The following is a 24,627-nucleotide window of genomic DNA, read 5'->3' as shown; positions in this document are numbered from 1 at the left end:
AAATCTGTCGTTCTGCCCCTGAACAGGCAGTTAACCCACTGTTCCCAGGCCGTCATTGAAAATAAGAATTTGTTCTTAACTGACTTGCCTGGTTAAATAAAGGTAAAATAAAACATTTAAAATGTTCAAACGTGTCTTTTGAACAGCAGGTAATGTAGTGGGTGCTAGGTGCGCTGGTTTGTGTCAAGAACTGCAACGCTGCGGGGTTTTTCATGCTCAACAGTTTACCATGTGTATCAAGAACGGTCCACCACCCAAATGACATCCAGCCAACTTGACACAACCGTGGGAAGCATTGGAGTCAACATGGGTCAGCATCCCTGTGGAACACTTTCAACACCTTGTGTAGTCCATGCCCCAATGAATTGAGGCTGTTCTGAGGGCAAAGGAGGGGGGGCTGCAACTAATTGACGGAATAATGTTGAGCATTGGGCTGTTACGGTGACCGTATTACCGTCACACCGGCAGTCACGAGTCATGACCGCATCAAATTCTACCTGACTATTGAGTCATAGTAACTAAATCAAATTACACAGCAGATGTTAATGCGAGTGTAGCGAAATGCTTGTGCTTCTAGTTCCGACAATGCAGTAATAACCAACGAGTAATCTAACCTAACAATTCCACAGCAACTACCTTATACACACAAGTGTAAAGGGATGTACATAAAGGTATATGAATGAGTGATGATACAGAACGGCATAGGTAAGATGCAGTAGATGGTATCGAGTACAGTATATACATATGAGATGAGTAATGTAGGGTATGTAAACAAAGTGGCATAGTTTAGTGGCTAATGATACATGTATTACATAAAGATGCAGTAGATATAGAGCATATACATATGAGATGAGTAATGTAGGGTATGTAAACATTATATTAAGTGGCATTAGGCTTCTCCCAAACTGTGCTCTGTTGCTGATGGTCGTTAGTACCTTACCAAACTTGCTAATGGCCTAATACTCAACGCCCTTGAACGCGGCTGGAAAGCACCTAGCCTATTGAAATGTGTTCTTCTAAGCCCAATCTCGTGTCGAAAAAGAGTTTTGACTGGCTGCTTTTTAAGAGGATTCCAGCTTTCTCATGCTGCTATATTTATTTCTCAATTATTAAAATTAAGCACATTAACTTCCTGACTGATGTCTTGAGATGTTGCTTCAATATGTCCACATAATTTTCCGTCCTCATGAAGCCATCTATTTTGTGAAGTGCACCAGTCCCTCCTGCAGCAAAGCACCCCCACAACATGATGCTGCCACCCCTGTGCTTCACGGTTGGGATGGTGTTCTTCGGCTGTTAAGCCCCCTTTTCCTCCAAACATAAAGATGGTCATTATGGCCAAACAGTTCTATTTTTGTTTCATCAGACCAGAGGACATTTCTCCAAAAATTACTATCTTTGTCCCCATGTGCAGTTGCAAACCGTAGTCTGGCTTTTTTTATGGCGGTTTTAGAGCAGTGGCTTCTTCCTTTCTGAGAGGCCTTTCAGGTTATCTTGATATAGGACTTGTTTTACTGTGGATAGATACTTTTGTACCTGTTTCTTCCAGCATCTTCACAAGGTCCTTTTCTGTTCTGGGATTGATTTGCACTTTTCGCACCAAAGAACGTTCATCTCTAGGAGACAGAACGCATCTCCTTCCTGAGCAGTATGACGGCTGTGTGGTCCCATGGTATTAATACTTGCATACGATTGTTTGTACAGATGAACGTGGTACCTTCAGGCATTTGGAAATTGCTCCACGTTAAGCCTGGAGAGATTGACATGCATATTATTGTTGGCTCTCCAACGGACAGGTGTGCTTCCCAGTTCTGAGCCAATTGCAATTTTCCTTCGTCCCTCTTTGTGGCACCTGACCACACGACAGAACCGTAGTGCAGGTGTGTGCAGGGGAGGACAGTGCAGGGGTGTACCGTAGTGCAGGGGTGTACCGTAGTGCAGGGGTGTACCGTTTATTGTGCAGGGGTGTACCGTAGTGCAGGGGTGTACCGTAGTGCAGGGGTGCCACTTTTTTTTTTTATTAACCGTTAGTGCAGGGGGTGTACCGTAGTGCAGGGGTGTATGGCCAACTACAAAATTGTGTCGTGCCAAAGAACAGCCCTTAGCCATGTTATATTGGCCATATACCACAAATTCCTGAGGTATATTATTGCTATGATAAACTGGTTACCAACGTAATTAGGGCAGTAAAAAATACGTGGTATACAGTCTGATGGCTGACAGCCGTGGTACAATCAGAATTCAGTGCTCAGTTTATAAATTGTAATAACACATCTTGAAACTATGTACTTGTATGATATTCCAGGCTGCGTTAGCAGCGTTGGACACACCAGGGGGCAGGTCACAGCAGAGTCAGAAGGTCATGACCCCGCTGTCCGAGGTCATCGGGAGGAACCTGAAGGTGGCCCTGGCCAACAGCACGCGCAGCCACGACCCTGACCTCCAGGCCCTCTCAGCCAGCCCCCAGCTCAGCAAGGAGACACACAGAGCGGTACAGAACACACCCTACAGCCTTCACAGCCAAGTTCATACACTCACAAGCCCATGTAACTGACATTTTCTCCTGAGGTGCTGACTTGTTGTACCCTCGACAACTACTGTGATTTATTATTTGACCATGCTGGTAATTTATGAACATTTGAACATCTTGGCCATGTTCTGTTATAATCTCCACCCGGCACAGCCAGAAGAGGACTGGCCACCCCTCATAGCCTGGTTCCTCTCTAGGTTTCTTCCTAGGTTCTGGCCTTTCTAGGGAGTTTTTCCTAGCTACCGTGCTTCTACACCTGCATTGCTTGCTTTTTGGGGTTTTAGGCTGGGTTTCTGTACAGCACATTGAGATATCAGCTGATGTAAGAAGGGCTTTATAAATACATTTGTTTTGATGTACACAGTTTCTTAAACGTCACACAGGCATTTGTTTGCTTGCCTTTAGGTGGAGGAGGAGGCTGCTGCCCTGACTGGTGTGGTGATCTGTGTGAGTAAGAAACTGAGCAAGAAGCAGCGGGAGCTCAACGGCATCGCTGCCTCATTGGGAGCTGACTTCAGGTACTCCCCTCAACTCAACATGCTTGCAACTATGTCTACAATGTTAGTAATGCCAGTCACAACACTTGCCATTAATGATGCATGTCCCTCTATGATCCAATACTCTGTGTGTGTGTGGGGTCCAGGTGGTCGTGTGACGACACCGTGACGCACTACATCTACCAGGGTCGTGTGGGGGACAACACGCGGGAGTACAGGGCTGTGAAGGAGAGAGGGGTGCATGTTGTGTCCCAGCACTGGCTTCAGGCGGTACGGAAGGTTTTCATTACACACAATAAACACAAATGTACTTGCATGAAGTATACGACAGGCACGCTCCATTCTTATATCAGATGTAACAGTCACAAAAGTGTTGCTGTAGTTTTGTCTGTGTGGTTTTGTGTGTGTGTGTGTGTGCGCTCAGTACTGACTCGTTGATGTTGTCTGTCTCCAGTGTGCTGAGGATCAGAGGCACGTGTCGGAGTCTCTCTACCCGTTCACCTACAACCCCAAGATGAGCCTGAACCTCAGCCAGGTGCCTCCTGACAGTAGCCAGAGGTCACCCCCTGCCACCCGCACCACAAAACTCAGAGACCTCACTGAGGCCCAAGAGAACAGGGTACATTCCTTACAGAAACCGCTCACTCTAGATATGGGGCTGTATGTATTGAACATCTTCGCGTAGGAGTGCTGATTTAGGATGATTTAGGACCTTCGCCTCTCCCGAGTCCGTACAGGAGTGATGGGACAAGGCTGTAACTACCAATTGGATATCACGAAAAAGGGGTAAAATGTACCCCCCCCCTAAAAAATCTTATTCAATGTATTCTAAAAGGCTAAACTGATCCTAAATCAGCACTACTACTCTGACATGCTTGATACTTAAGGCCCCTGTATTTTTGTTCAATGGTTTGAGTGTCTGGAAAATGGTGCAGGGAGACTCAGTTCAAAGCTTCACATCATAACCTTGTCCCCCTCAGCCTGAAGATAATGCTGTAGAAGACGCCACAACCTCCCATCACGTCAGTGGAGAGACTGATCAAGAGCAGGGCCGGGACAATGCAGAGAAGAAAGGTGGGGCTCTTATACACTGATGATCCACTGGTCTGCCCTTCTGTGCCGTAGCTCAAGTGCTTTGAATTGAAACGTTCCGGGTCCATACTAATGAACTCTTGCTGAGACCACCGGTATAAACCTTTTAGAAAACAGCTAATGAACAAAATTCCTTGTTTTTGCCTGTCTGTTTCACACACGTCCATGTGCTTTTAAAGAAAAAGATGGCGGACAATTATACAAAATGTAAGTTTTATATTAGTTTATTGTTAAGTAAAATAAGTGTCTCATGGTCTTTGTCAAATAGACATTACTGTCATAAAAGATGGTGGATAAATTAATGTTGTACTCCGGACGTTTTAAAATTATTCCAGTACCAATCTGCTTAAGGGGTAGCTCTCCCATAGACACCAATGCGATAGTAGCTGTGTCTGGTCTGCTTAGTTCGTTGACTATATGAACCAGGGGGAAAAATGAGTGGGACGTCTCACTTCCTCTTCTATCTCTGCTATCACTGTCATTTGCCATCCTCCATTAAGGTGGTATAAATGGAATCTTAGTGAAGTGCGGGTTCAAGACCCCTTGTGACAAACTTTTAGTTTTTGTTGGAAAAAAACTACTGCTGGTCCTCAAGTAAATTACGCATGCGTTGAAGTACAACATATGATGATGCATATAAAACGTACATTTAAATGTACAGGACTATGTAATATGTATGAATAGTAGCAGTGTGTTTGTCTACGAGGCGGGCGATAGCAGCAGCTCCTCATTAATCTTCCAGGTGCTGGCTGCACTTCCCTTCTCAACACACCAACACAGTAAGTGTAACTTCTACATTTCAAAGTACAAAAAAGAGATCCTCTGAGATTTTGAACCCTTGCTGCAAGCTGCGAAATATACCAGATGCTAGGCTCGCTAAACTGTTCTATTTGACTAGTAGTTCCAACATGAGGTTTAGTTACTTTGACTAGCAGATTGTGCCGTTTCACTTTTGGTAAGGGTTCTTTTATTGAAACGTTTTTGATTACGTCTGACCATGAACAACCAAGTCTACTTTCAGTGGGTGATTATTTTTTTATTTTTTTTATTTTTTTAGTACCAAGATGGCTAATTGTCAAATCAAATTTATTTATATAGCCCTTCTTACATAAGCTGATATCTCAAAGTGCTGTACAGAAACCCAGCCTAAAAGGAAAAACTCCCTAGACAGGCCAAAACCTAGAGAGGAACCAGGCTATGAGGGGTGGCCAGTCCTCTTCTGTCTGTGCCGGGTGGAGATTATAACAACATGTCCAAGATGTTCAAATGTTCATAAATGACCAGCATGGTCAAATAATAATAATCACAGTAGTTGTCGAGGGTGCAGCAAGTCAGCACCTCAGGAGTAAATGTCAGTTGGCTTTTCATAGCCGATCATTAAGAGTATCTCTACCACTCCCGCTGTCTCTAGAGAGTTGAGAACAGCAGGTCTGGGACAGGTAGCACATCCGGTGAACAGGTCAGGGTTCCATAGCCGCAGGCAGAACAGTTGAAACTGGAGCAGCAGCACGGCCAGGTGGACAGCAAGGAGCCATCATGCCAGGTAGTCCTGGGGCATGGTCCTAGGACTCAGGTCCTCCTTGTGACATGTTTTCCAATCGGAATAGCTAACAGCTTGCAAAGTTCTAATAGATTTAAACCTGTGGTCTAAGCAAGAGTTTGTCATTATGGACCCTCCTGGTTCATACAGAATGAGGCTGTTGACTGATAAAAAGTGAAGTTTCAATTGAATATCCCGTGAGTGCAGGTCCCCAAAACGCACACATACATACACTTCACTTTCTTTCATTCCCCTCATCCTCTGACCGTCTCTGTCTTCCAGACCTGTCAGAGACCCTGGAGATGAGGGAGAAGCTCCAGAGGCAGCTGCAGGAGATCATGTCAGCCACCAAGAAGACCACCAGCAGGCGCTCTTCAGCCCGCCTGGGCTCTGGGGGGACTGACTCTCATCCCCATACCCCTGGCCGCAACGCAAACGTCCGACGCACTCTGGAAGCACTGCGGTATGAGACACCAACAGACCAGAGGGCTGCGAGACGTCAAAATAATCTTCAATTAACCTTCACTATTCAGTTTCCCTATGCCAATGACCAGATCTGTGTCCAGACAAATTTGAGTTGAATTTGTGCTTTAATTTCATTGGATGTTTATTCATGTAAATGTCTTTGTTTGCCATTTAAATAAGGCATGTACATCCGTGTCTTTACAGTGTGAAAAGGGTTAACTCTCTCGGTCTCCCTCCTTTGGTGTTATTCAGGATGTCTCGTCAGGCAGCAATGGACCTGAACACAGAGCCGTCTCAGAGTGAGCAGATCGTGTGGGATGACCCAACGGCCCGGGAGGAGAGGGCCAAGCTGGCTGACAACCTGCAATGGCCTGGCAGCCCCTCCCAGCACTCTGAGTCCCTGGCTGTACCTCTAGCAGCACCCCTATTCCACTCTGACAATGCCGGAAACACACTCCGGGACTCCATGACCGACTCTGAAATGGTGGAAATGGGTGAGGGGGGGAATTCAAAAAGTAGTCCTCTGTCTTCAATCACACTCAAGTGTTGCATAAATTTCAAAGGATTTAAAAAGAGTGCAATAGACTTCGGAAATTCAATTTTTCAATCTTGTTATATATATATATGCCAATGCACCTGCAGCAACAGATTCTTACTATTGTTTTGCCAAATATTTACCTTTGAAATGTTCTCCCTCCTATTCAGTAGAGTGTGACGTGATTGACCAGCAGATGGGTGAGAAGGTGATGACTGTGCAAGGGGAGGAGCCTGACCTCCTCACCCCTAAAGCCCCCAGCATCGCCTTCCCCCTCGCCAACCCCCCCGTGCCCCCAGAGCCACAGGTAACCACACTCACCCTCCCACTTGTAAGGTGATATTATAAGTAAATGTTTAGATGTGAATCGTTACTTAGCGGCACAGTAGTGCACTGTGATGCTAAAAGGGCTGTGCTGTCAACAGATGGATGAGGAGAGTGAGGCTGAGAAGGAGCCTCCTCGGTTCCAGCTCTCCTCCCTCAACCCCCAGGAGAGGATAGACTACAGCGCCCTCATAGAGGAGCTGGGTGAGTCTTTGTCCTCCTCCCTGACCACCTAACTAACTAGATGCCATCTTTACCGTCTCTTTGGTACATATGTACTCCCGTGTGGCTCAGTTGGTAGAGCATGGCACTTTCAACACCAGGGTTGAAGGTTCGATTTCGTCCCGGGGGACCAGTATATAAAAATGTATGTACCCACTACTGTAAGTTGCTCTGGATAAGAGCGTCTGTTTAATGACCAAAATCTAAAGTAGCCTCAACTCGTTGGTTGCGTGTCAAATTGACACCCTAATGTATAGTGTACCATTTTAACCAGGGCCCATAGGGTTCTGGTTCAAACTAGTGCACCATATAGGGAAAAGGGTGCATTGGGTACTCACTCCATTGCCACTGCAAATAAAAAAGTAGGTCTTAAAATATCTTGTTTCTTTCTCTTCTGAGACGGTCTGTCGTCCTGTTTGTCAGTCCCCCTATTGCATTTGTCTGACTCAACATGTCTATGTTCCTGTAGGGGGTGTGGTGCTGGACAAACAGTGCTTTGACCCCAGCTGTTCCCACATCATCGTGGGGAGCCCCCTGAGGAATGAGAAGTACCTGGCAGCCATGGCCTCCGGGAAGTGGATCCTGCACCGTTCCTACCTGGAGGCCTGTCGCTCCGTGGGACACTTTATCCAGGTCAGGATCTGCATCAGACCACCACAACATGCCTCCACAGACTCATAGCGCCATCTTTTTGGATTTAATCTTTATTTAACCAGGAAGTCCCAATGAGGTCAGAAGATATCTTTCGCGAGAGAGACCTATCTCTCTTGAGCTGCCCCTATCCAAGAAGGGGCAGCTCAATTAAAAAATACATCTTGTTTATTCTTCTTGAATTTAATGGAGAGGGTGTACATACTGTGTGTTCCAGGAGGATGCGTACGAGTGGGGCAGTAGCTCCATCCTGGATGCCCTACCCTCCATCAGCTCCCATCAGAAGAGGCTGGCATTGGCTGCCATGCGCTGGAGGAGGAACCTGCAGGACCAGAACAACCTGGAGGGAGCGTTCAGCGGTTGGACCGTCATGCTAAACATCGACCAGACCAGAGAGTCAGGGTTCAGACGACTACTGCAGTCTGGTGGAGCAAAGGTACCAACACTGCTCTTAAAGGGCAACTCCACTTTTCATTATCATTTTCTCCAGCACAATACCAGTGTCAACATATGTGAAAACTGCACATTTCTGTTTTTTTTTTTTAAGAAGTTCTACCCGATGACAGCAAAAAAACATTTGATCAACTTTGATTTTCAAACGTTATGAGATTCGCAGTGACGTGGGAGCAAGAAAATACCCTCTCTTGGGTTAGAAACTCGATGCAAATTTAGAAAATCAAATTATTATTTTTTACATTTAATCCTGTCGTGTCACAGAGAAGCATTTCTTAGGACCTCATTTTTATAACCACAGATCTTAGAAAAATAATATACTACTGGAAAAATAATATGCTTCTGACAATATTAGGATAGGATGAATCAGAAAAGGACCTTGGCTACATTTCATTCAGTTGCACCCCATTTAATAAGCGAGGAAACCGAAAACTGGCACCTGTTGTCATTCCTCACACATATGCTGACCAACATGACGCTTGCTGCCTACAGTTTTCTGTCTACAGTGGGGCAAAAAAGTATTTAGTCAGCCACCAATTGTGCAAGTTCTCCCACTTAAAAAGATGAGGCCTGTAATTTTCATCATAGGTACACTTCAACTATGACAGACAAGATGAGAAAAAAATCCATAAAATCACATTGTAGGATTTTTAATTAATTTATTTGCAAATTATGGTGGAAAATAAGTATTTGGTCATTAACAAAAGTTTATCTCAATACTTTGTTATATACCCTTTGTTGGCAATGACAGAGGTCAAACGTTTTCTGTAAGTCTTCACAAGGTTTTCACACACTGTTGCTGGTATTTTGGCCCATTCCTCCATGCAGATCTCCTCTAGAGCAGTGATGTTTTGGGGCTGTTGCTGGGCAACACGGACTTTCAACTCCCTCCAAAGATTTTCTATGGGGTTGAGATCTGGAGGCTGGCTAGGCCAATCCAGGACCTTGAAATGCTTCTTACGAAGCCACTCCTTCGTTGCCCGGGCGGTGTGTTTGGGATCATTGTCATGCTGAAAGACCCAGCCACATTTCATCTTCAATGCCCTTGCTGATGGAAGGAGGTTTTCACTCAAAATCTCACGATACTTGGCCCCATTCATTCTTTCCTTTACACGGATCAGTCGTCCTGGTCCCTTTGCAGCAAAACAGCCACAAAGCATGATTTTTCCACCCCCATGCCTCACAGTAGGTATGGTGTTCTTTGGATGCAACTCAGCATTCTTTGTCCTCCAAACACGACGAGTTGAGTTTTTACCAAAATGTTATATTTTGGTTTCATCTGACCATATGACATTCTCCCAATCTTCTTCTGGATCATCCAAATGCTCTCTAGCAAACTTCAGACGGGCCTGGACATGTACTGGCTTAAGCAGGGGGACACGTCTGGCACTGCAGGATTTGAGTCCCTGGCGGCGTAGTGTGTTACTGGTGGTAGGCTTTGTTACTTTGGTCCCAGCTCTCTGCAGGTCATTCACTAGGTCCCCCCGTGTGGTTCTGGGATTTTTGCTCACCATTCTTGTGATCATTTTGACCCCACGGGGTGAGATCTTGCGTGGAGCCCCAGATTGAGGGAGATTATCAGTGGTCTTGTATGTCTTCCATTTCCTAATAATTGCTCCCACAGTTGATTTCTTCAAATCTAGCTGCTTACCTATTGCAGATTCAGTCTTCCCAGCCTGGTGCAGGTCTACAATTTTGTTTCTGGTGTCCTTTGACAGCTCTTTGGTCTTGGCCATAGTGGAGTTTGGAATGTGACTGTTTGAGGTTGTGGACAGGTGTCTTTTATACTGATAACAAGTTCAAACAGGTTCCATTAATACAGGTAACAAGTGGAGGACAGAGGAGCCTCTTAAAGAAGTTACAGGTCTGTGAGAGCCAGAAATCTTGCTTGTAGGTGACCAAATACTTATTTTCCACCATAATTTGCAAATAAATTCATTAAAATCCTACAATGTGATTTTCTGGATTTTCTTTCCTAATTTTGTCTGTCATAGTTGAAGTGTACCTATGATGAAAATTACAGGCCTCTCATCATTTTAAGTGGGAGAACTTGCACAATTGGTGACTGACTAAATACTTTTCCCACACTGTATTTGATTTAAAGGATGAAGTCCAGATAGGCTAGGCCTGGGAAACCTTATGGATGGACATAGAGAATTAGTAGCTCATTCACGCACACCCACCCACCTAAAAGGACCTATCAATCAAAGCCGCCTGCAACCCATCTCAGACACTTAAGCAAATCACATTTCTCCTTTTCAAAAAAACATATAAAAACCTAGCCTTAGATTCAAATCCTTTCTGTAGGAAATCAAAAACGAGTCTGTGTTATAGGATAATGCTAAATTAATGTAGCCTATCATATACATTGATGGAAGTTTTGAGGAGATATAAGCTGGAGACTGATCTTCAGTATTCATACCCGTTCACTTAATCTTAATTTTGTTACATCCTGAATTGAAAATGGATTCAAGTTTTTTTTTTTTTTTTTTTTTTTTTGCCATCTACACACAATACCCCATAATGACAAAGTGAAAATGTTTTTGAAATTTTAGCAAATTTGATTGAAAATGAAATGTCTAATTTCCGTAAGCATTCACACCCAGGAGTCAATAGATAGAATCACCTTTGGCAGCGATTACAGCTATAAGCGTTTCTGGGTACGTCTCTAAGAGCTTTTGCAGTGTTCCAGATAACAATTTATATTTTCGCATGTAGAAAGACTCGAATCAATCCTGTTCTGAATAAAGAATTGATTGCGGCAGGACTGTATTTCGCAATTGATGTGAACGGTGTCATAAGCAAGACGTGCCCATATAAAAATGTTTTAATACAGACTTAGTGGGCCTTTACTCTGTCATACTGCACCTTAGTCTTCACTTACTGTTCCTTAGTATGGAGAAAGCTTATGATATAAACTTATCTGTCTGACTGCCCATCTCCTCCATACTTTGTTGATATTGACAACGTGTACACCTCTGGATGTTACGCCATCCACCCTCTTTCTCTCTTCTCCCTAACCCTCTCTCCAGGTTCTCCCCAGTCCCTCTCCATCTCTGTACAAGGGAACCACGCACCTGTTTGCAGAATTCAGCCGGTTGAAGCCAGGAGACTTCCGGGTGGATGTGCCAGAAGCCATGTCCCAGGGAGTCAAATGTCTGAAGCCAGAGTTCATCGCAGATTACCTCATTCAGGTTGGTGGGACTGTAACTAAAGCACATAGCTGCCTCATAAAGGGACATTATGTTGAAGGGAATATGTGTCTGACTGCTTTAAAGGCAGTTTATAGTGCCTTCAGAAAGTATTCCCACCCCTTGACTTTTTCCACATTTTGTTACCGCATGAATTTAAAATGGCTTCAATTGAGATTTTTTTGTCACTGACTTACACACAATACCCCATATTGTCAACGTGGATTTGTTTTTATAAATGTATTAAAAGCAAAAAGCTGAAATGTCTTGCGATAAGGATTCAACCCCTTTGTAATGGCAAGCCAAAATAATTTCAGTTGTAAAAATGTGCGCAACTACCATACGTTGCATGGACTCACTCTGTATGCAATGTTTTAATGACTACCTCATCTCTGTACCCCACACATACAGTGCATTCGGAAAAGTATTTACACCCCTCGACTTTCTCCACATTTTGTTACAGCCTTATTCTAAAATTGATTACTTTTTTCCCCCTCATCAATCTCCACACACAATACCCCATAATGACAAAGCGAAAACTGAAATATCACATTTACATAAGTATTCAGACCCTTTACTCAGTATTTTGTTGAAGGTCCTTCGGCAGTGATTACAGCCTCGAGCCTTCTTGGGTATGATGCTACAAGCTTGGTACACCTGTATTTGGGCAGTTTCTCCCATACTTCCCGCCATATTCTCTCAAGCCCATCAGGTTGGATGGGGAGCGTGGCTGCACAGCTGTTTTCAGGTCTCTCCGGAGATGTTAGATCGGTTTCAAGTCCAAGCTCTGGCTGGGCTACTCAAGGATATTCAGAGACTTGTCCCGAAGCCACTCCTGCGTTGTCTTGGCTGTGTGCTTAGGGTCATTTTCCTGTTGGAAGGTGAACCTTTGCCCCAGTCTGAGGTCCTGAGTGCTCTAGCAGGTTCATCAAGGATCTCGCTGTACTTTGCCCCATTCATCTTTCCCTCGATCCTGACTAGTCTCCCAGTCCCTTCTGCTGAAAAACATCCCCAGTGTGATGCTGCCACCATGTTTCACCGTAAGGATGGTGCCATGTTTCCTCCAGACATGAAAATGGCTGTCTAGTAATGATCAACAATCAACTTGAGAGCTTGAAGAATTTTAAAAAGAGTAATGTGCAAATATTATATAATCCAGGTGTGAAAAGCTCTTTGAGACTTACCGAGGAAGACTCAAAGCTTTAATCGCTGCCAAAGGTGATTCTAACATGTATTCCCTCAGGTGTGAATAGTTATGTAAAATAGATTTCTGTATTTCATTTTATCTGACAAAATCTCTTAAAACACTTATTGTGTGTGTGTGGGGGAGGGGGGGGGGGTTAGGGTCTAACGCGACAAAATGTGGAATAAGTCAAGGGGTATGAATACTTTCTGAAGGCAAACTGTATATGGGTCTTCCTCACGGAACTGACATTTTAGCAATTTATAATTTTTCACAATTTCCTCATGTTTCAAATCAAATTTTATTTGTCACATACACATGGTTAGCAGATGTTAATGCGAGTGTAGCGAAATGCTTGTGCTTCTAGTTCCGACGATGCAGTAATAATCAACGAGTAATCTAACCTAACAATTCCACAACTACCTTATACACACAAGTGTAAAGGGATAAAGAATATGTACATAAAGATATATGAATGAGTGATGGTACAGAACGGCATAGGCAAGATGCAGTAGATGGTATCGAGTACAGAATATACATATGAGATGAGTAATGTCAGGTATGTAAACATTATATTAAGTGGCTAGTGATACATTTTTTACATCAATTTCCATTATTAAAGTGTCTGGAGTTGAGTCAGTATGTTGGCAGCAGCCACTCAATGTTAGTGGTGGCTGTTTAACTGTCTGATGGCCTTGAGATTGAAAAACAGCTTCTGTCTCTCGGTCCCATGCACCTGTACTGACCTCGCCTTCTGGATGATAGCGTGGTGAACAGGCAGTGGCTCGGGTGGTTGTTGTCCTTGATGATCTTTTTGCCTTCCTGTGACATCGGGTGGTGTAGGTGTCCTGGAGGGCAGGTAGTTTGCCCCCGGTGATGTGTTGTGCAGACCTCAATACCCTCTGTAGAGCCTTACGATTGTGGGCGGAGCAGTTGCCGTACCAGGCAGTGATACAGCCCGACAGGATGCTCTCGATTGTGCATCTGTAAAAGTTTGTGTGCTTTTGGTGACAAGCCAAATTTCTTCAGCCTCCTTAGGTTGAAGAGGCGCTGCTGCGCCTTCTTCACAACGCTGTCTGTCTGGGTGGACAAATTCAGTTTGTCCGTGATGTGTACGCCGAGGAACTTAACTTACTACCTTCTCCACGACTGTTCCGTCGATGTGGATAGGGGGGTGCTCCCTCTGCTGTTTCCTGAAGTCCACGATCATCTCCTTTTGTTTTGTTGGCGCGTGAGGAGTGTGAGGTTATTTTCCTGACACCACACTCCAAGGGCCCTCACCTCCTCCCTGTAGGCCGTCTCGTCGTCGTTGGTAATCAAGCCTACCACTGTAGTGTCGTTCGCAAACTTGATTGAGTTGGAGGCGTGCATGGCCGTGGGTGAACAGGGAGTACAGGAGAGGGCTCAGAATGCACCCTTGTGGGGCCCCAGTGTTGAGGATCAGCGGGGTGGAGATGTTACGGCCCGTCAGGAAGTCCAGTACCCAGCTGCACAGGGCAGGGTCGAGACCCAGGGTCTCGAGCTTAATGACGAGTTTGGAGGGTACTATGGTGTTAAATGCTGAGCTGTAGTCGATCAACAGCATTCTGACATAGGTATTCATCTTGTCTAGATGGGTTAGGGCAGTGTGGTTGCGATTGCGTCGTCTGTGGACCTATTGGGGCGGTAAGCAAATTGGAGTGGGTCTAGTCTGTCAGGTAGGTTGGATATGGTCCTTGACTAGTCTCTCAAAGCACTTCATGATATAAGTGAGTGCTACAGGGAGGTAGTCGTTTAGCTCAGTTACCTTAGCTTTCTTGGGAACAGGAACAATGGTGGCCCTCTTGAAGCATGTGGTAACAGCAGACTGGGATAAGTATTGATTGAATATGTCTGTAAACACACCAGCCAGCTGGTCTGCGCATGCTCTGAGGACGCGGCTGGGGATGCCGTCTGGGCCTGCAGCCTTGCGATGGTTGACACATTTAAATGCTTTACTCACGTCGGCTGCAGTGAAGGAGAGTCCGCAGGTTTTTGGTAGCGGGCCGTGTCAGTGGCACTGTATTGTCCTCAAAGCAAGCAAAGAAGTTATTTAGTCTGTCTAGGAGCAAGACATGCTGGTCCGCAGCGGGGCTGGTTTTCTTTTTGTAATCCGTGATTGACTGTAGACCCTGTCACATACCTCTTGTGTCTGAGCCATTGAATTGCGACTCTACTTTGTCTCTATACTGACGCTTAGCTTATTTGATTGCCTTGCGGAGGGAATAGCTACACTGGTTTGTATTCGGTCATGTTTCCGGTCACCTTGCCCTGGTTAAAAGCAGTGGTTTGCGCTTTCAGTTTCGCACGAATGCTGCCATCAATCCAATGTTTTGATAAGAACCTCATTCTGATGGCTTTTTTTACCTCTTTCTCCCCAATTTTGTGATATTGAATTGTTAGTTACTGTCTTGTCCCATCGCCTCAACTCCCGTACGGACTCGGGAGAGACGACGGTCGTGAGCTGTGCGTCCTCCGAAACACGACTCCGCCAAGCCGCACTGCTTCTTGACAAAATGCTTGCTTAACCCAGAGGCCAGCCGCACCAATGTGTTGGAGGAAACACTGTACACCTGGTGACCATGTCAGTGTGCATTGCGCCCGGCCCGCCACAGGAGTCGCTAGAGCGCGATAGAACAAGGACAACTTGGCCGGCAAAACCATCCCCTAACCCGGACGACGCTGGGCCAATTGGGTCTCCCGGTCGCGGCCGGCTGCGACACAGCCTGGGATCGAACCAGGATCTGTAGTGCAGTGCCTTAGACCGCTGTGCCTCGAAGGGAGGCCCCTAACGCATACATTTACTTGTGCTCATCTAAGGACTACTACTCTTGACCAGTGGTTCTCAGCTGGTTTTGCCTCGGTACCCAAATTGAACCAGGTTGTCTCAGTTGCGACCCAATATTAACATCACAAAAATGCAATTAGTTAAGCTATGCTATATTAAATGTTGCAACATTCCCACTTCTTTCATTGTCAATAATAAAATGTTGCCCATATTCTTGATGAATGTTAGTAAACTCAATGGTTTGAGACTACAAAATCAACCAAAATTGCGCTGCTAATAGCTCTATTAAAAAAAAAAAGTTTTGTAAGTTCATTATAATTTCTAAACCATTTCTACCTGGTTTGAGTTCAGACTGGAGTTTTTTTATTTTCATTTACTCAGACACGAGATCCATTCAAAACCTCCCTGGTCGCGACCTACCAGCTGCTCTAGATAAAACAATTGGAGTTTTGCAGGAACTAATGAGACATGCCCACAGTGTTCTATTCATAATAAATATAATTGAATGTAAATTTTAACCAGCATACAATTTTATGATTTATGGACAAACTACAGCATCATTTTGTTTTATTCAAATAAGTTAGGTTTTAATAAAGTTTAATTGAATTAACTAACCCGAGAATTTAATCTTGAAGCATTTTAGTAATGAGAATTTGGGATGAAAATGTACAAAATTCTGGTGACAATTTTAAATGTATTTCAAATAAGACCCTTTGCCAAAACTAGACATGGGCCTTTGCTACAGACATGTTTAAAACTGGTTTCATGGTTATCACCCACACAAGTAATGTTGGGAAAGTCTAAAGCATGTGTCAAACTCATTCCACAGAGGGCCAAGTGTCTGCAGGTTTTCGCTCCTCCCTTGTACTTGATTGATTGAAATAAGGTCACTAATTAGTAATGATTATATTATATACTCACCTGGATGTCTGTCTTCATTGAAAAGGAAAAACCTGCAGGCACTAGCCCTCCATGGAAATGAGTTTGACACCCCTGGTCTAAAGTGAATCCGGTTGGTTCATATTTGATCCATAAAATGGTACGGTGCCTTCATTTATCCATACTATGTGATCAACCTTCTCCATAATACCCACCCTGGCCAGTTAAAGGTTCTCCATGTAACATTTCCACCTGCAACTAGGGCCCAAATTCCAATTACATACCAGTAGTAACAAAGAAATATAAATTCACCAGAGTAAAACATATAATTTTAGAAAGGCACATGGCCTCCAACTGCTCCTAAATGCAAGTAAAACTAAATGCATTCTCTTCAACGATGGCTGCCCACACCTGCCCACCCGTTTAGTTAGCATCACTACTCTGGACGGTTCTGACTTAGAATATGTGGACAACTACAAATACCTAGGTGTCTGGTTAGACTGTAAACGCTCCTTCCAGACTCACATTAAGCATCTCCAATCCATAATTAAATCTAGGATTGGCTTCCTATTTCGCAACAAAGCATCCTTCACTCATGCTGCCAAACATACCCTAGTAAAACTGACTATCCTACCGATCCTTGACTTTGACGATGTCATTTACAAAATAGCCTCCAACACTCTACTCAACGAATTGGATGCAGTCTATCAGTGTCATCTGTTTTGTCACTGGTCACCCGCGAAGCCAACTCCTCCTTTGGCTGCCTTTCCTTCCAGTTCTCTGCTGCCAATGACTGGAACGAATTGCAAAAATCATCTGAAGCTGAAGACTCATATCTCCCTCACTAACTTTAAGCATCAGCTGTCAGCAGCTTACAGATCATTGCACGTGTACATGGCCCATCTATAAATAGCCCACCCAACTACCTCATCCCGATGTTATTTCTTTTTTGCTCATTTGCACCCCAGTATCTCTATTTGCACATCTATCACTCCAGTGTTTAATTGCTAAATTGTAATTATTTTGCTACTATGGCCGTTTTATTGCCTTACTCCCTAATCTTTCTTCATTTGCACACACTGGATATAGACTTTTCTGTTGTGTTATTGACTGTACATATGTTTATTCCATGTAACTCTGTAGTTTGTCGCACTGCTTTGCTTTACCTTGGCCAGGTTGCAGTTGTAAATGAGAACTTGTTCTCAACTGGCCTACCTGGTTAAATAAAGGTGAAATGTGTATGTATGTGTGTTTTATTAATATATATATATATATATATCTCCCATGACTAGCCGGTCTGGCTCTTGTGTGTACTAGTTCTTCACATCTGAGGTTTTTTGGATTATGATAAAGTAAGAAGCAGTACCAAGCCATTTTAGGCGTTTCTAAGCAGTGTTCTTGTAAAACATGAAGGAATCTAAATTATGGCTAAAATATTACATGTTGCTCCACTAAGAAAATCAAGACTGATACTAAAACTAAAGTTTTTTTTGTCCAGGAGCCGTCTGCACCAATAGAGATCTACTATCTTCCTCAAGCGGCCCAGTGTCTGCCAGTGGGCGCAGACGTCAGCCGCACCACCCCGTCCCACAAGCGCAAAGTATCAGGAGATTCCTCCAAGCTCAAGAAGACCCGCCTCAAGTGAAAACATCGGCATTTAGAGCTGTGGTGTCAACAAGTAAATTCCATCATTTTAGAAACACCCTTGCAAGCCTTAATAATAGTATGCCTGTAAATAAGATTTTTTTAAATTATTAGTTGTATCAAAATAAAATTAATTTGACAAATGTTTGTATTGTGATTGATTGGCGCTTTCAGCAAGTCAGACAATGTTCTCAAGCACTCAACACTGAGATATGCACTGTCGATGTATGTCCTATAGAGGGCACTCCACAATCGGCTTGAATCCCAAGCATCATTCCTGGAATGAGTGCATTGTTCATTGTTTTAAGCATCATATGCTGAACCATTGAGCTTTTTTTTGCACCTCTAAGTCTACTGATACCAAAAGCAGGGGCAAAATGTTTCAACCTCTCCTTTTTTCATTGACAACGTGAGTCCTCTTGAGATCAATTCTACCTGCTATGAAGTGATAATGGCATTTGTTCAGGGTGTCACACCAGTCTCTGACCCACGCTGTCACATCCGTTGCCATTACTGGCACCAACCTTGTTACTCATGGCAACCACTTACCTCCACACTGCTGCCATTGCCTCGCTAAGCTATAATTGTTATTTTTGATATGATGGAACATTGATCTCACCTACCAGATTCCACATATATGCGTACGTATAAACGCAGAACAAGCTGGCAAAGGCTAACCAAGGCAGAGGTTTACTTATTGTGCTGGAGAACAAAGAAAAAAAACTATGGAAAAAGGAGAAGTCCCCAGAGCCCACTAGATGTGTTCAAAGCAGTTCTGCTGACCTTGCAACAGCTGTGTGGCGCTCTGGTACTGTGAACACCAGATTTCTTACCCTGTTATGTGCCAATGCCAGGCTGTTGAGGGGCAGGGTTTCTACTACACGGCTATGTGGAGGGGTAAGTGGTTTAACCTCAAAATGGCTAAGCTGTTGGTTGAATGCTGCAGGATTAGGGGAGAAGATGGGGGAGTGCTCCCCGCAGAGCAATTGGGTGACACAGGCTATCTGAACCAAACTGGATGCGTAGCCTACATTTCCATTGATATGGTGCTAAACATGCTACAGTATTGTCTTGTTGGTTACAAGAGTGGTCCTCTCGCAAGCGCAATACTCCCTAACCCATTTAATCGACTTAGTGTTTAACAAGTGTGCTTCCATGTTGGCCAGCTATAGGACATTCACAATGGGAAGCCCAATTATATTCCTCTGTCCCAGGTCTGTTTCTGGAGGCTCAGATAAGGGTTCTCTCCCCCACAATCTCACTGGCCATGGTTGTGTCCCAAATGGCACCCTATTCCCCAGATAGTCCACCATATAGGGAATATGGTGTCATTTGGGATGCATTTCATAAGACAAATGCTGCAGGGGCTGAGGAACCTAATGAGAAAGTCAGACCACTGGGACAGCGCACAGCATGATTCCCACAACAATGCCATGTTTCCTTGGTGATGATGAGAGGGACATGGGAGCCTGTGGCAGTGTTGTGTGCTCTCCATCTCTGAACCCAATAAACATTGCAATAACAGAAACCTCCATTCATAGTGAACTGATTTAGTAAATATTAGTGGTATAAGCGAGAGTGAGAGCCCATGCCATGGCCCATAATTAAAAACCTTCCAAAGTGGGGTGTCTCGGCATCAAGGACAACCTGGTTAAATCGAGTTAATTTAAATGTTTTCTGTCAACACTTGTATTTATTTAATGGGGTAATCTTTGTATTCAGTTAGAGGGTGTTGTCTTGGATTTTTTATATTTTTTATTGAATATCCAAAACATATATACTTTCAGAGAAGCCGCTCAACGACTACACCATACCAGTCATCCAACAGACTCCCATTCAGAGCAACACACAGAAGCATCCAGGGTCAATGCCCTGCTCAAGGGCACGTTGACAATCTCCTACCAGGCAAAAAAACATGAACCCGAACTCTACAAGATCCCCCCCACAGTTCCCCAATAGCTGTCCCTCAACCTTTCGAGAACCCTCCCACAGTCCCCCCGCCACCCAAGAAGAAAAATACAGTGAATTATATTCCCCACCCCCAAGAACCCCCGATGCACCAACAACAAAGAGAAGGAACTAAAGAGAAAAAAGAAAAAGACAGAAGAAAACAGCAAACAACAATGCAAAAAAATAACAAAGGACATCGAGGACAACTAAAATCATAACAGCAATGCAAACTGTATATGTTTGTCTGCATGTCTGGTGCTATTACATGTATGTGTGTGTTCTTGTACGTGTTTATTTGAATTAGAGGGTGTGTATATGCATGTGTACAAACACCTGCACAGCATCAGCCTCAGGCAAACCGGCATTAGTTGTAAAAAACACTGCCACTCTGTCATTCAAACTTACTTTTTATTATGTTTTATTTTGACTTGATTTTTGACTTATCTTTGACCATCATTCTATCTCCCGCACAGCATCTCCACTCCCACTTGTCTCTAATTCCACATCCCAACCCTCAGCTTCCCTCAGCCCATCCCATCTATCTCTGCTGGCCACCCACTTCGGGTTTCTACGCAACACATATCTTTCAACTATGCTGTGATGTTTAACATACAATTTCAATCTATCTAATTTAATAGAATCCACAGATTGCGAGTTGAAGATAAATCATTTTACTAAGAGTATTAGTAATTGACTGACCCGGTCTCTCCAGATCTCCTAACAGTACTATTTCTAGGGTCAATTTTAGATCAATGCTATGTGTTTTCAGCCATTGCTGAACCTGAGACCAAAAACAGGCTACCTGAGGGCAATACCAAAATAAATGGTCTATTGATTCTGTATCCTCACAACAAAATCTTCAGCGCTTCGATGATTTTATTATCCAAATATTCAACATTTTGTTGGTGGCAAGAATTCTATGTAATAATTTTAGCTGAAAAGCACGAAGTCTTGAATCTTGCGTTTTTATATATCAACTCATACACCCTGTACCATGGAATCGGTACATCAAAAATATCTTCCCAACTATTTTGCAATCTGTATGACACAGTTGTCAACATCCTGGTCCTCAAATGAAACTGGTATACTTTCCTATATGCTATTTTTATTCCTCTGACAGTTTTGATCCTTTATATTGGGCAGACAGACCAGTTCCCTACCTCCTCCCGTTGCCACCTGCCTCCATTTTTGGGGTAATGCTGTAATCAATTGGTTGTACTCTTGGATTGAGCAGACCTTCCAATTCTGTCCATGAAGGACATAACTCTACCATTCCAATTTACAATATAATTTAAGAACATAATACCCTTTTCAAACATCTTTCCCATAAATACAGGTATTTTATCAACCAGCACATTTGAGTTCAGCCATAATATTTGTTGTAATATTTGTTCTATCTTTTCAGGGGGATGAAATTGTAGCCAGCTCTGCAATGCTTGTTTGAAAAAGAGAGATACTTTGAAAAAAAAAGCATGATTTTCAATTCATTGAAAATAAGACATGGCAATCTGCACAAAGGCAAAAAGGCAATTTTTAAGCAATGGATGAGCTTTTCTTAGTAATCTACTTGAGAACCATTTAGGGTTCAAGTAAAACTTTTGAATAAGTGAGGCTTTTAGAGAGAGGTTTAGTGCTTTTATATTTAATAATCTCAACCCACCCAATTCATATTCATTATATAGATAGGCACGTTTTATTTTGTCTGATTTAGCGTCCCAGATAACGCTAAATATTTTTTGCTCATATGATTTGAAAAACAAATCATCAGGAGTAAGCAGCACCATAAGTAAGTGAGTAAACTGAGATATGACTAAGGAGTTAATCAGGGCAAATCTTTCATTAAATAGACAAGTATTTACCTCTCCATGGTTGCATGATGTTGTCTATTTTTACAAGTTCTCTATTGAAATTCATTGTTATTTCTATTTTGCAATATGAATACCAAGTATGTCTACTTCACCATCTGCACATTTTATAGGTAAACTGCAGGGAAATGTCAAAGTTGTATTTTTTAAAGATCCAATACGTAATATTGTACACCTATCAGAATTAGGTTTTAGTCCAGAGAGTACAGAAAAGTTATCTACATCTCCAATGAGACATTGCAGCTAGTGTACTTAATATAAAACTTGAGTCATCTGCATACATTGTTTTTAAGCCTTGGATTTCTAATCCTCTAATGCTGTTATTGGATCTGATTTTAATAGCTTGCATTTCGATGGCCATAACGAATAGATATGGTGACAGCGGACAGCCTTGTTTAACTCCTCTTGACAATTCAAAACTCTCTGAGAAGTATACATATTTACTAATTTACACCTGGGGTTGATATACATTATTTTTACCCATTTTATAAGAGAATCACCGAAATTGAATTCTGGCATTTATAAACCTGGGGTTTTTCCAGACTTAAAGGATTTAATAGCCTCAAAAAAATCTTACTGTAATGTGGCCTTCGCAGTGATCTTTCTGTACATTTGTTAAATTTCCATTTTTTATATTATTTGGAAAGAATTCCTTACTGTAATCTTCATTCAGTGGGAGAGGATGAAACAGAAAAGAGAACATCTGCCTAAAATATTTCGATATTTAGAAAATATTTACAATTATATAGATGACTCCGTCTTCAGTAACGAGTTTATGCAAATTATTTTTGTTAGTGTTCCCGTATTGGAGATTCAGGAAGAATTTTGTTCATTTTTCTCCATATTCCATCCAGTTTGCTTTATTTTTGTAATAGATTACATTAGATTGTTCTTGAATAAGTTCCTCAAGTTTTTGGGGTTTTTCCTCTAACTTATTTTGTATCTCTGTAGTATCGTTTTTATTGCCATCTACCTGTACTATTAGTTGATGGATTTCCCTTGTTACTCTTGTCTCTTTAGCCAGAAACGGCTTTTTTATTATTGATGAATATTGAATTGAATGACCTCTGAAGGTACATTTAAAGGTATCCCAAACAATAAGGGGATTTGCTGAACCTATATTATACTGGAAAAATTCAGTTATTTCCAATATCCCCATCCATGTGGAAAATATATAAGAGTTATGTGAATGCCAATTAGATGATGATCAGATCGCATTCTGTCTCCTATTAAAACTTTTTAAACCTTTGATGCAAGAGAGAAAGAGACAAAGTAGTTAAGACGACTACCTTGATGTAGTCTCCTCCATTTCCACCTTACCAAATACTTTTAAACTCAGTCTTTCATAATTCCTGACATTTAATCCTAGTGAGAATTCCCTGTCTTAGGTCAGTTAGGATCACCACTTTATTTTAAGAATGTGAAATGTCAGAATAATAGTAGAGAGAATGATTGAATCATTTCAGCTTTTATTTATTTCATCACATTCCCAGTGGGTCAGAAGTTTACATACACTCAATTAGTTTTGCCTTTAAATTGTTTAACTTGAGTCAAATGTTTTGGGTTGCCTTACACAAGCTCCCCACAATATGTTGGGTGAATTTTGGCACATTCCTCCTGACAGCTGGTGTAACTGAGTCAGGTTTGTAGGCCTCCTTGCTCGCACACGCTTTTACAGTTCTGCCCACAAATTTTCTTTAGGATTGAGGTCAGAGCTTTGTGATGGCCACTCCAATACCTTGACTTTGTTGTCCTTAAGCCATTTTGCCACAACTTTGGAAGTATGCTTGGGATCAATGTCAAATGGAAAGACCCATTTGCGACCATGCTTTAACTACGTGACTGATGTCTTGAGATGTTGCTTCAATATATCCACATAATTTTCCATCCTCATGATGCCGTCTATTTTGAAGTGCACCAGTCCCACCTGTAGCAAAGCACCCCCACAACATGATGCTGCAACCCCCGTGCTTCACGGTTGGGATGGTGTTCTTTAGCTTGCAAGCATGCCCCTTTTTCCTCCAATATAACGATGGTCATTATGGCCGAACAATTCTATTTTTGTTTCATCAGACCAGAGGACATTTCTCCAAAAAGTACGATCTTTGTCCCCATGTGCAGTTGCAAACATTAGTCTGTCTTTTTTGTTCTGGGATTGATTTGCACTTTTCCCATGGTGTTTATTCTTGCATACTATTGTTTGTACAGATGAACGTGGTACCTTCAGGTGTTTGGAAAATGCTTCCAAGGATGAACCAGAAATGTGGAGGTCTAAAAAAAAATGTCTGTAACGTTATCATTTTCTAGAATTTTCCAAGATGTTTAAAGGCACATTCAACTTAGTATATTTAGCTTCTGACCCACTGGAATAGTGATACAGTGAATTGTCAGTGAAATAATCTGCCTGTAAACAATTGTTTGAAAAATTATTTGTGTCATGCACAAAGTAGATGTCCTAACCGACTTGCCAAAACTATAGTTTGATAACAAGAAATTTGTGGAGTTTCTGAAAAATGAGTTTAATGACTCCAACCTAAGTGTATGTAAACTTCCAACTTCAACTGTATATCTCACTAGGTTGGGATTTTTTAGTCTCCAAATATCCACTTTTTCTAATGTGCCCATAATATTTGTGATTTCCTTAAGGGTACGGTGATAATCGTTTGTAGAGTGATTACCTTTACGGTCCATTGAGGTACTTAGCACTGTGTTATAGTGTCCTACCATAATTATATGATAATTTGTTGCCTGTAAATTCAATAAATTGGTATAAATGTTTTTGAAGAAGTATGGATCATCC

General features: G+C 42.6%; 1 protein-coding gene across 2 annotated transcripts in view; it reads left to right on the top strand.

Moving 5' to 3' along the window:
• Positions 1-18,155, top strand: part of topbp1 (DNA topoisomerase II binding protein 1) — a 33,617-nt gene extending 15,462 nt beyond the window's left edge. Inside the window, exons 15-27 of one of the 2 annotated variants that reach the window (XM_024392936.2) lie at positions 2,306-2,491; positions 2,936-3,048; positions 3,174-3,297; positions 3,482-3,646; positions 4,008-4,101; positions 5,942-6,122; positions 6,377-6,618; positions 6,833-6,966; positions 7,085-7,187; positions 7,675-7,838; positions 8,074-8,292; positions 11,342-11,503; positions 17,867-18,155. In XM_024392936.2, the coding sequence (XP_024248704.1) occupies positions 2,306-2,491; positions 2,936-3,048; positions 3,174-3,297; positions 3,482-3,646; positions 4,008-4,101; positions 5,942-6,122; positions 6,377-6,618; positions 6,833-6,966; positions 7,085-7,187; positions 7,675-7,838; positions 8,074-8,292; positions 11,342-11,503; positions 17,867-18,013 (2,034 nt within the window). In that variant the 3' untranslated portion in view covers positions 18,014-18,155. Of the gene's footprint in view, positions 1-2,305; positions 2,492-2,935; positions 3,049-3,173; positions 3,298-3,481; positions 3,647-4,007; positions 4,102-5,941; positions 6,123-6,376; positions 6,619-6,829; positions 6,967-7,084; positions 7,188-7,674; positions 7,839-8,073; positions 8,293-11,341; positions 11,504-17,866 lie in introns of both variants that reach the window. The other variant, XM_024392935.1, reaches the window with a different exon arrangement.
• The last annotated feature ends 6,472 nt before the right edge of the window (positions 18,156-24,627 follow it).

The sequence above is a fragment of the Oncorhynchus tshawytscha genome, linkage group LG29, assembly GCF_018296145.1.
Source record: "Oncorhynchus tshawytscha isolate Ot180627B linkage group LG29, Otsh_v2.0, whole genome shotgun sequence".
Classification (NCBI taxonomy): Eukaryota; Metazoa; Chordata; class Actinopteri; order Salmoniformes; family Salmonidae; genus Oncorhynchus; species Oncorhynchus tshawytscha.
This window is presented reverse-complemented; position numbering and strand designations above follow the sequence as displayed.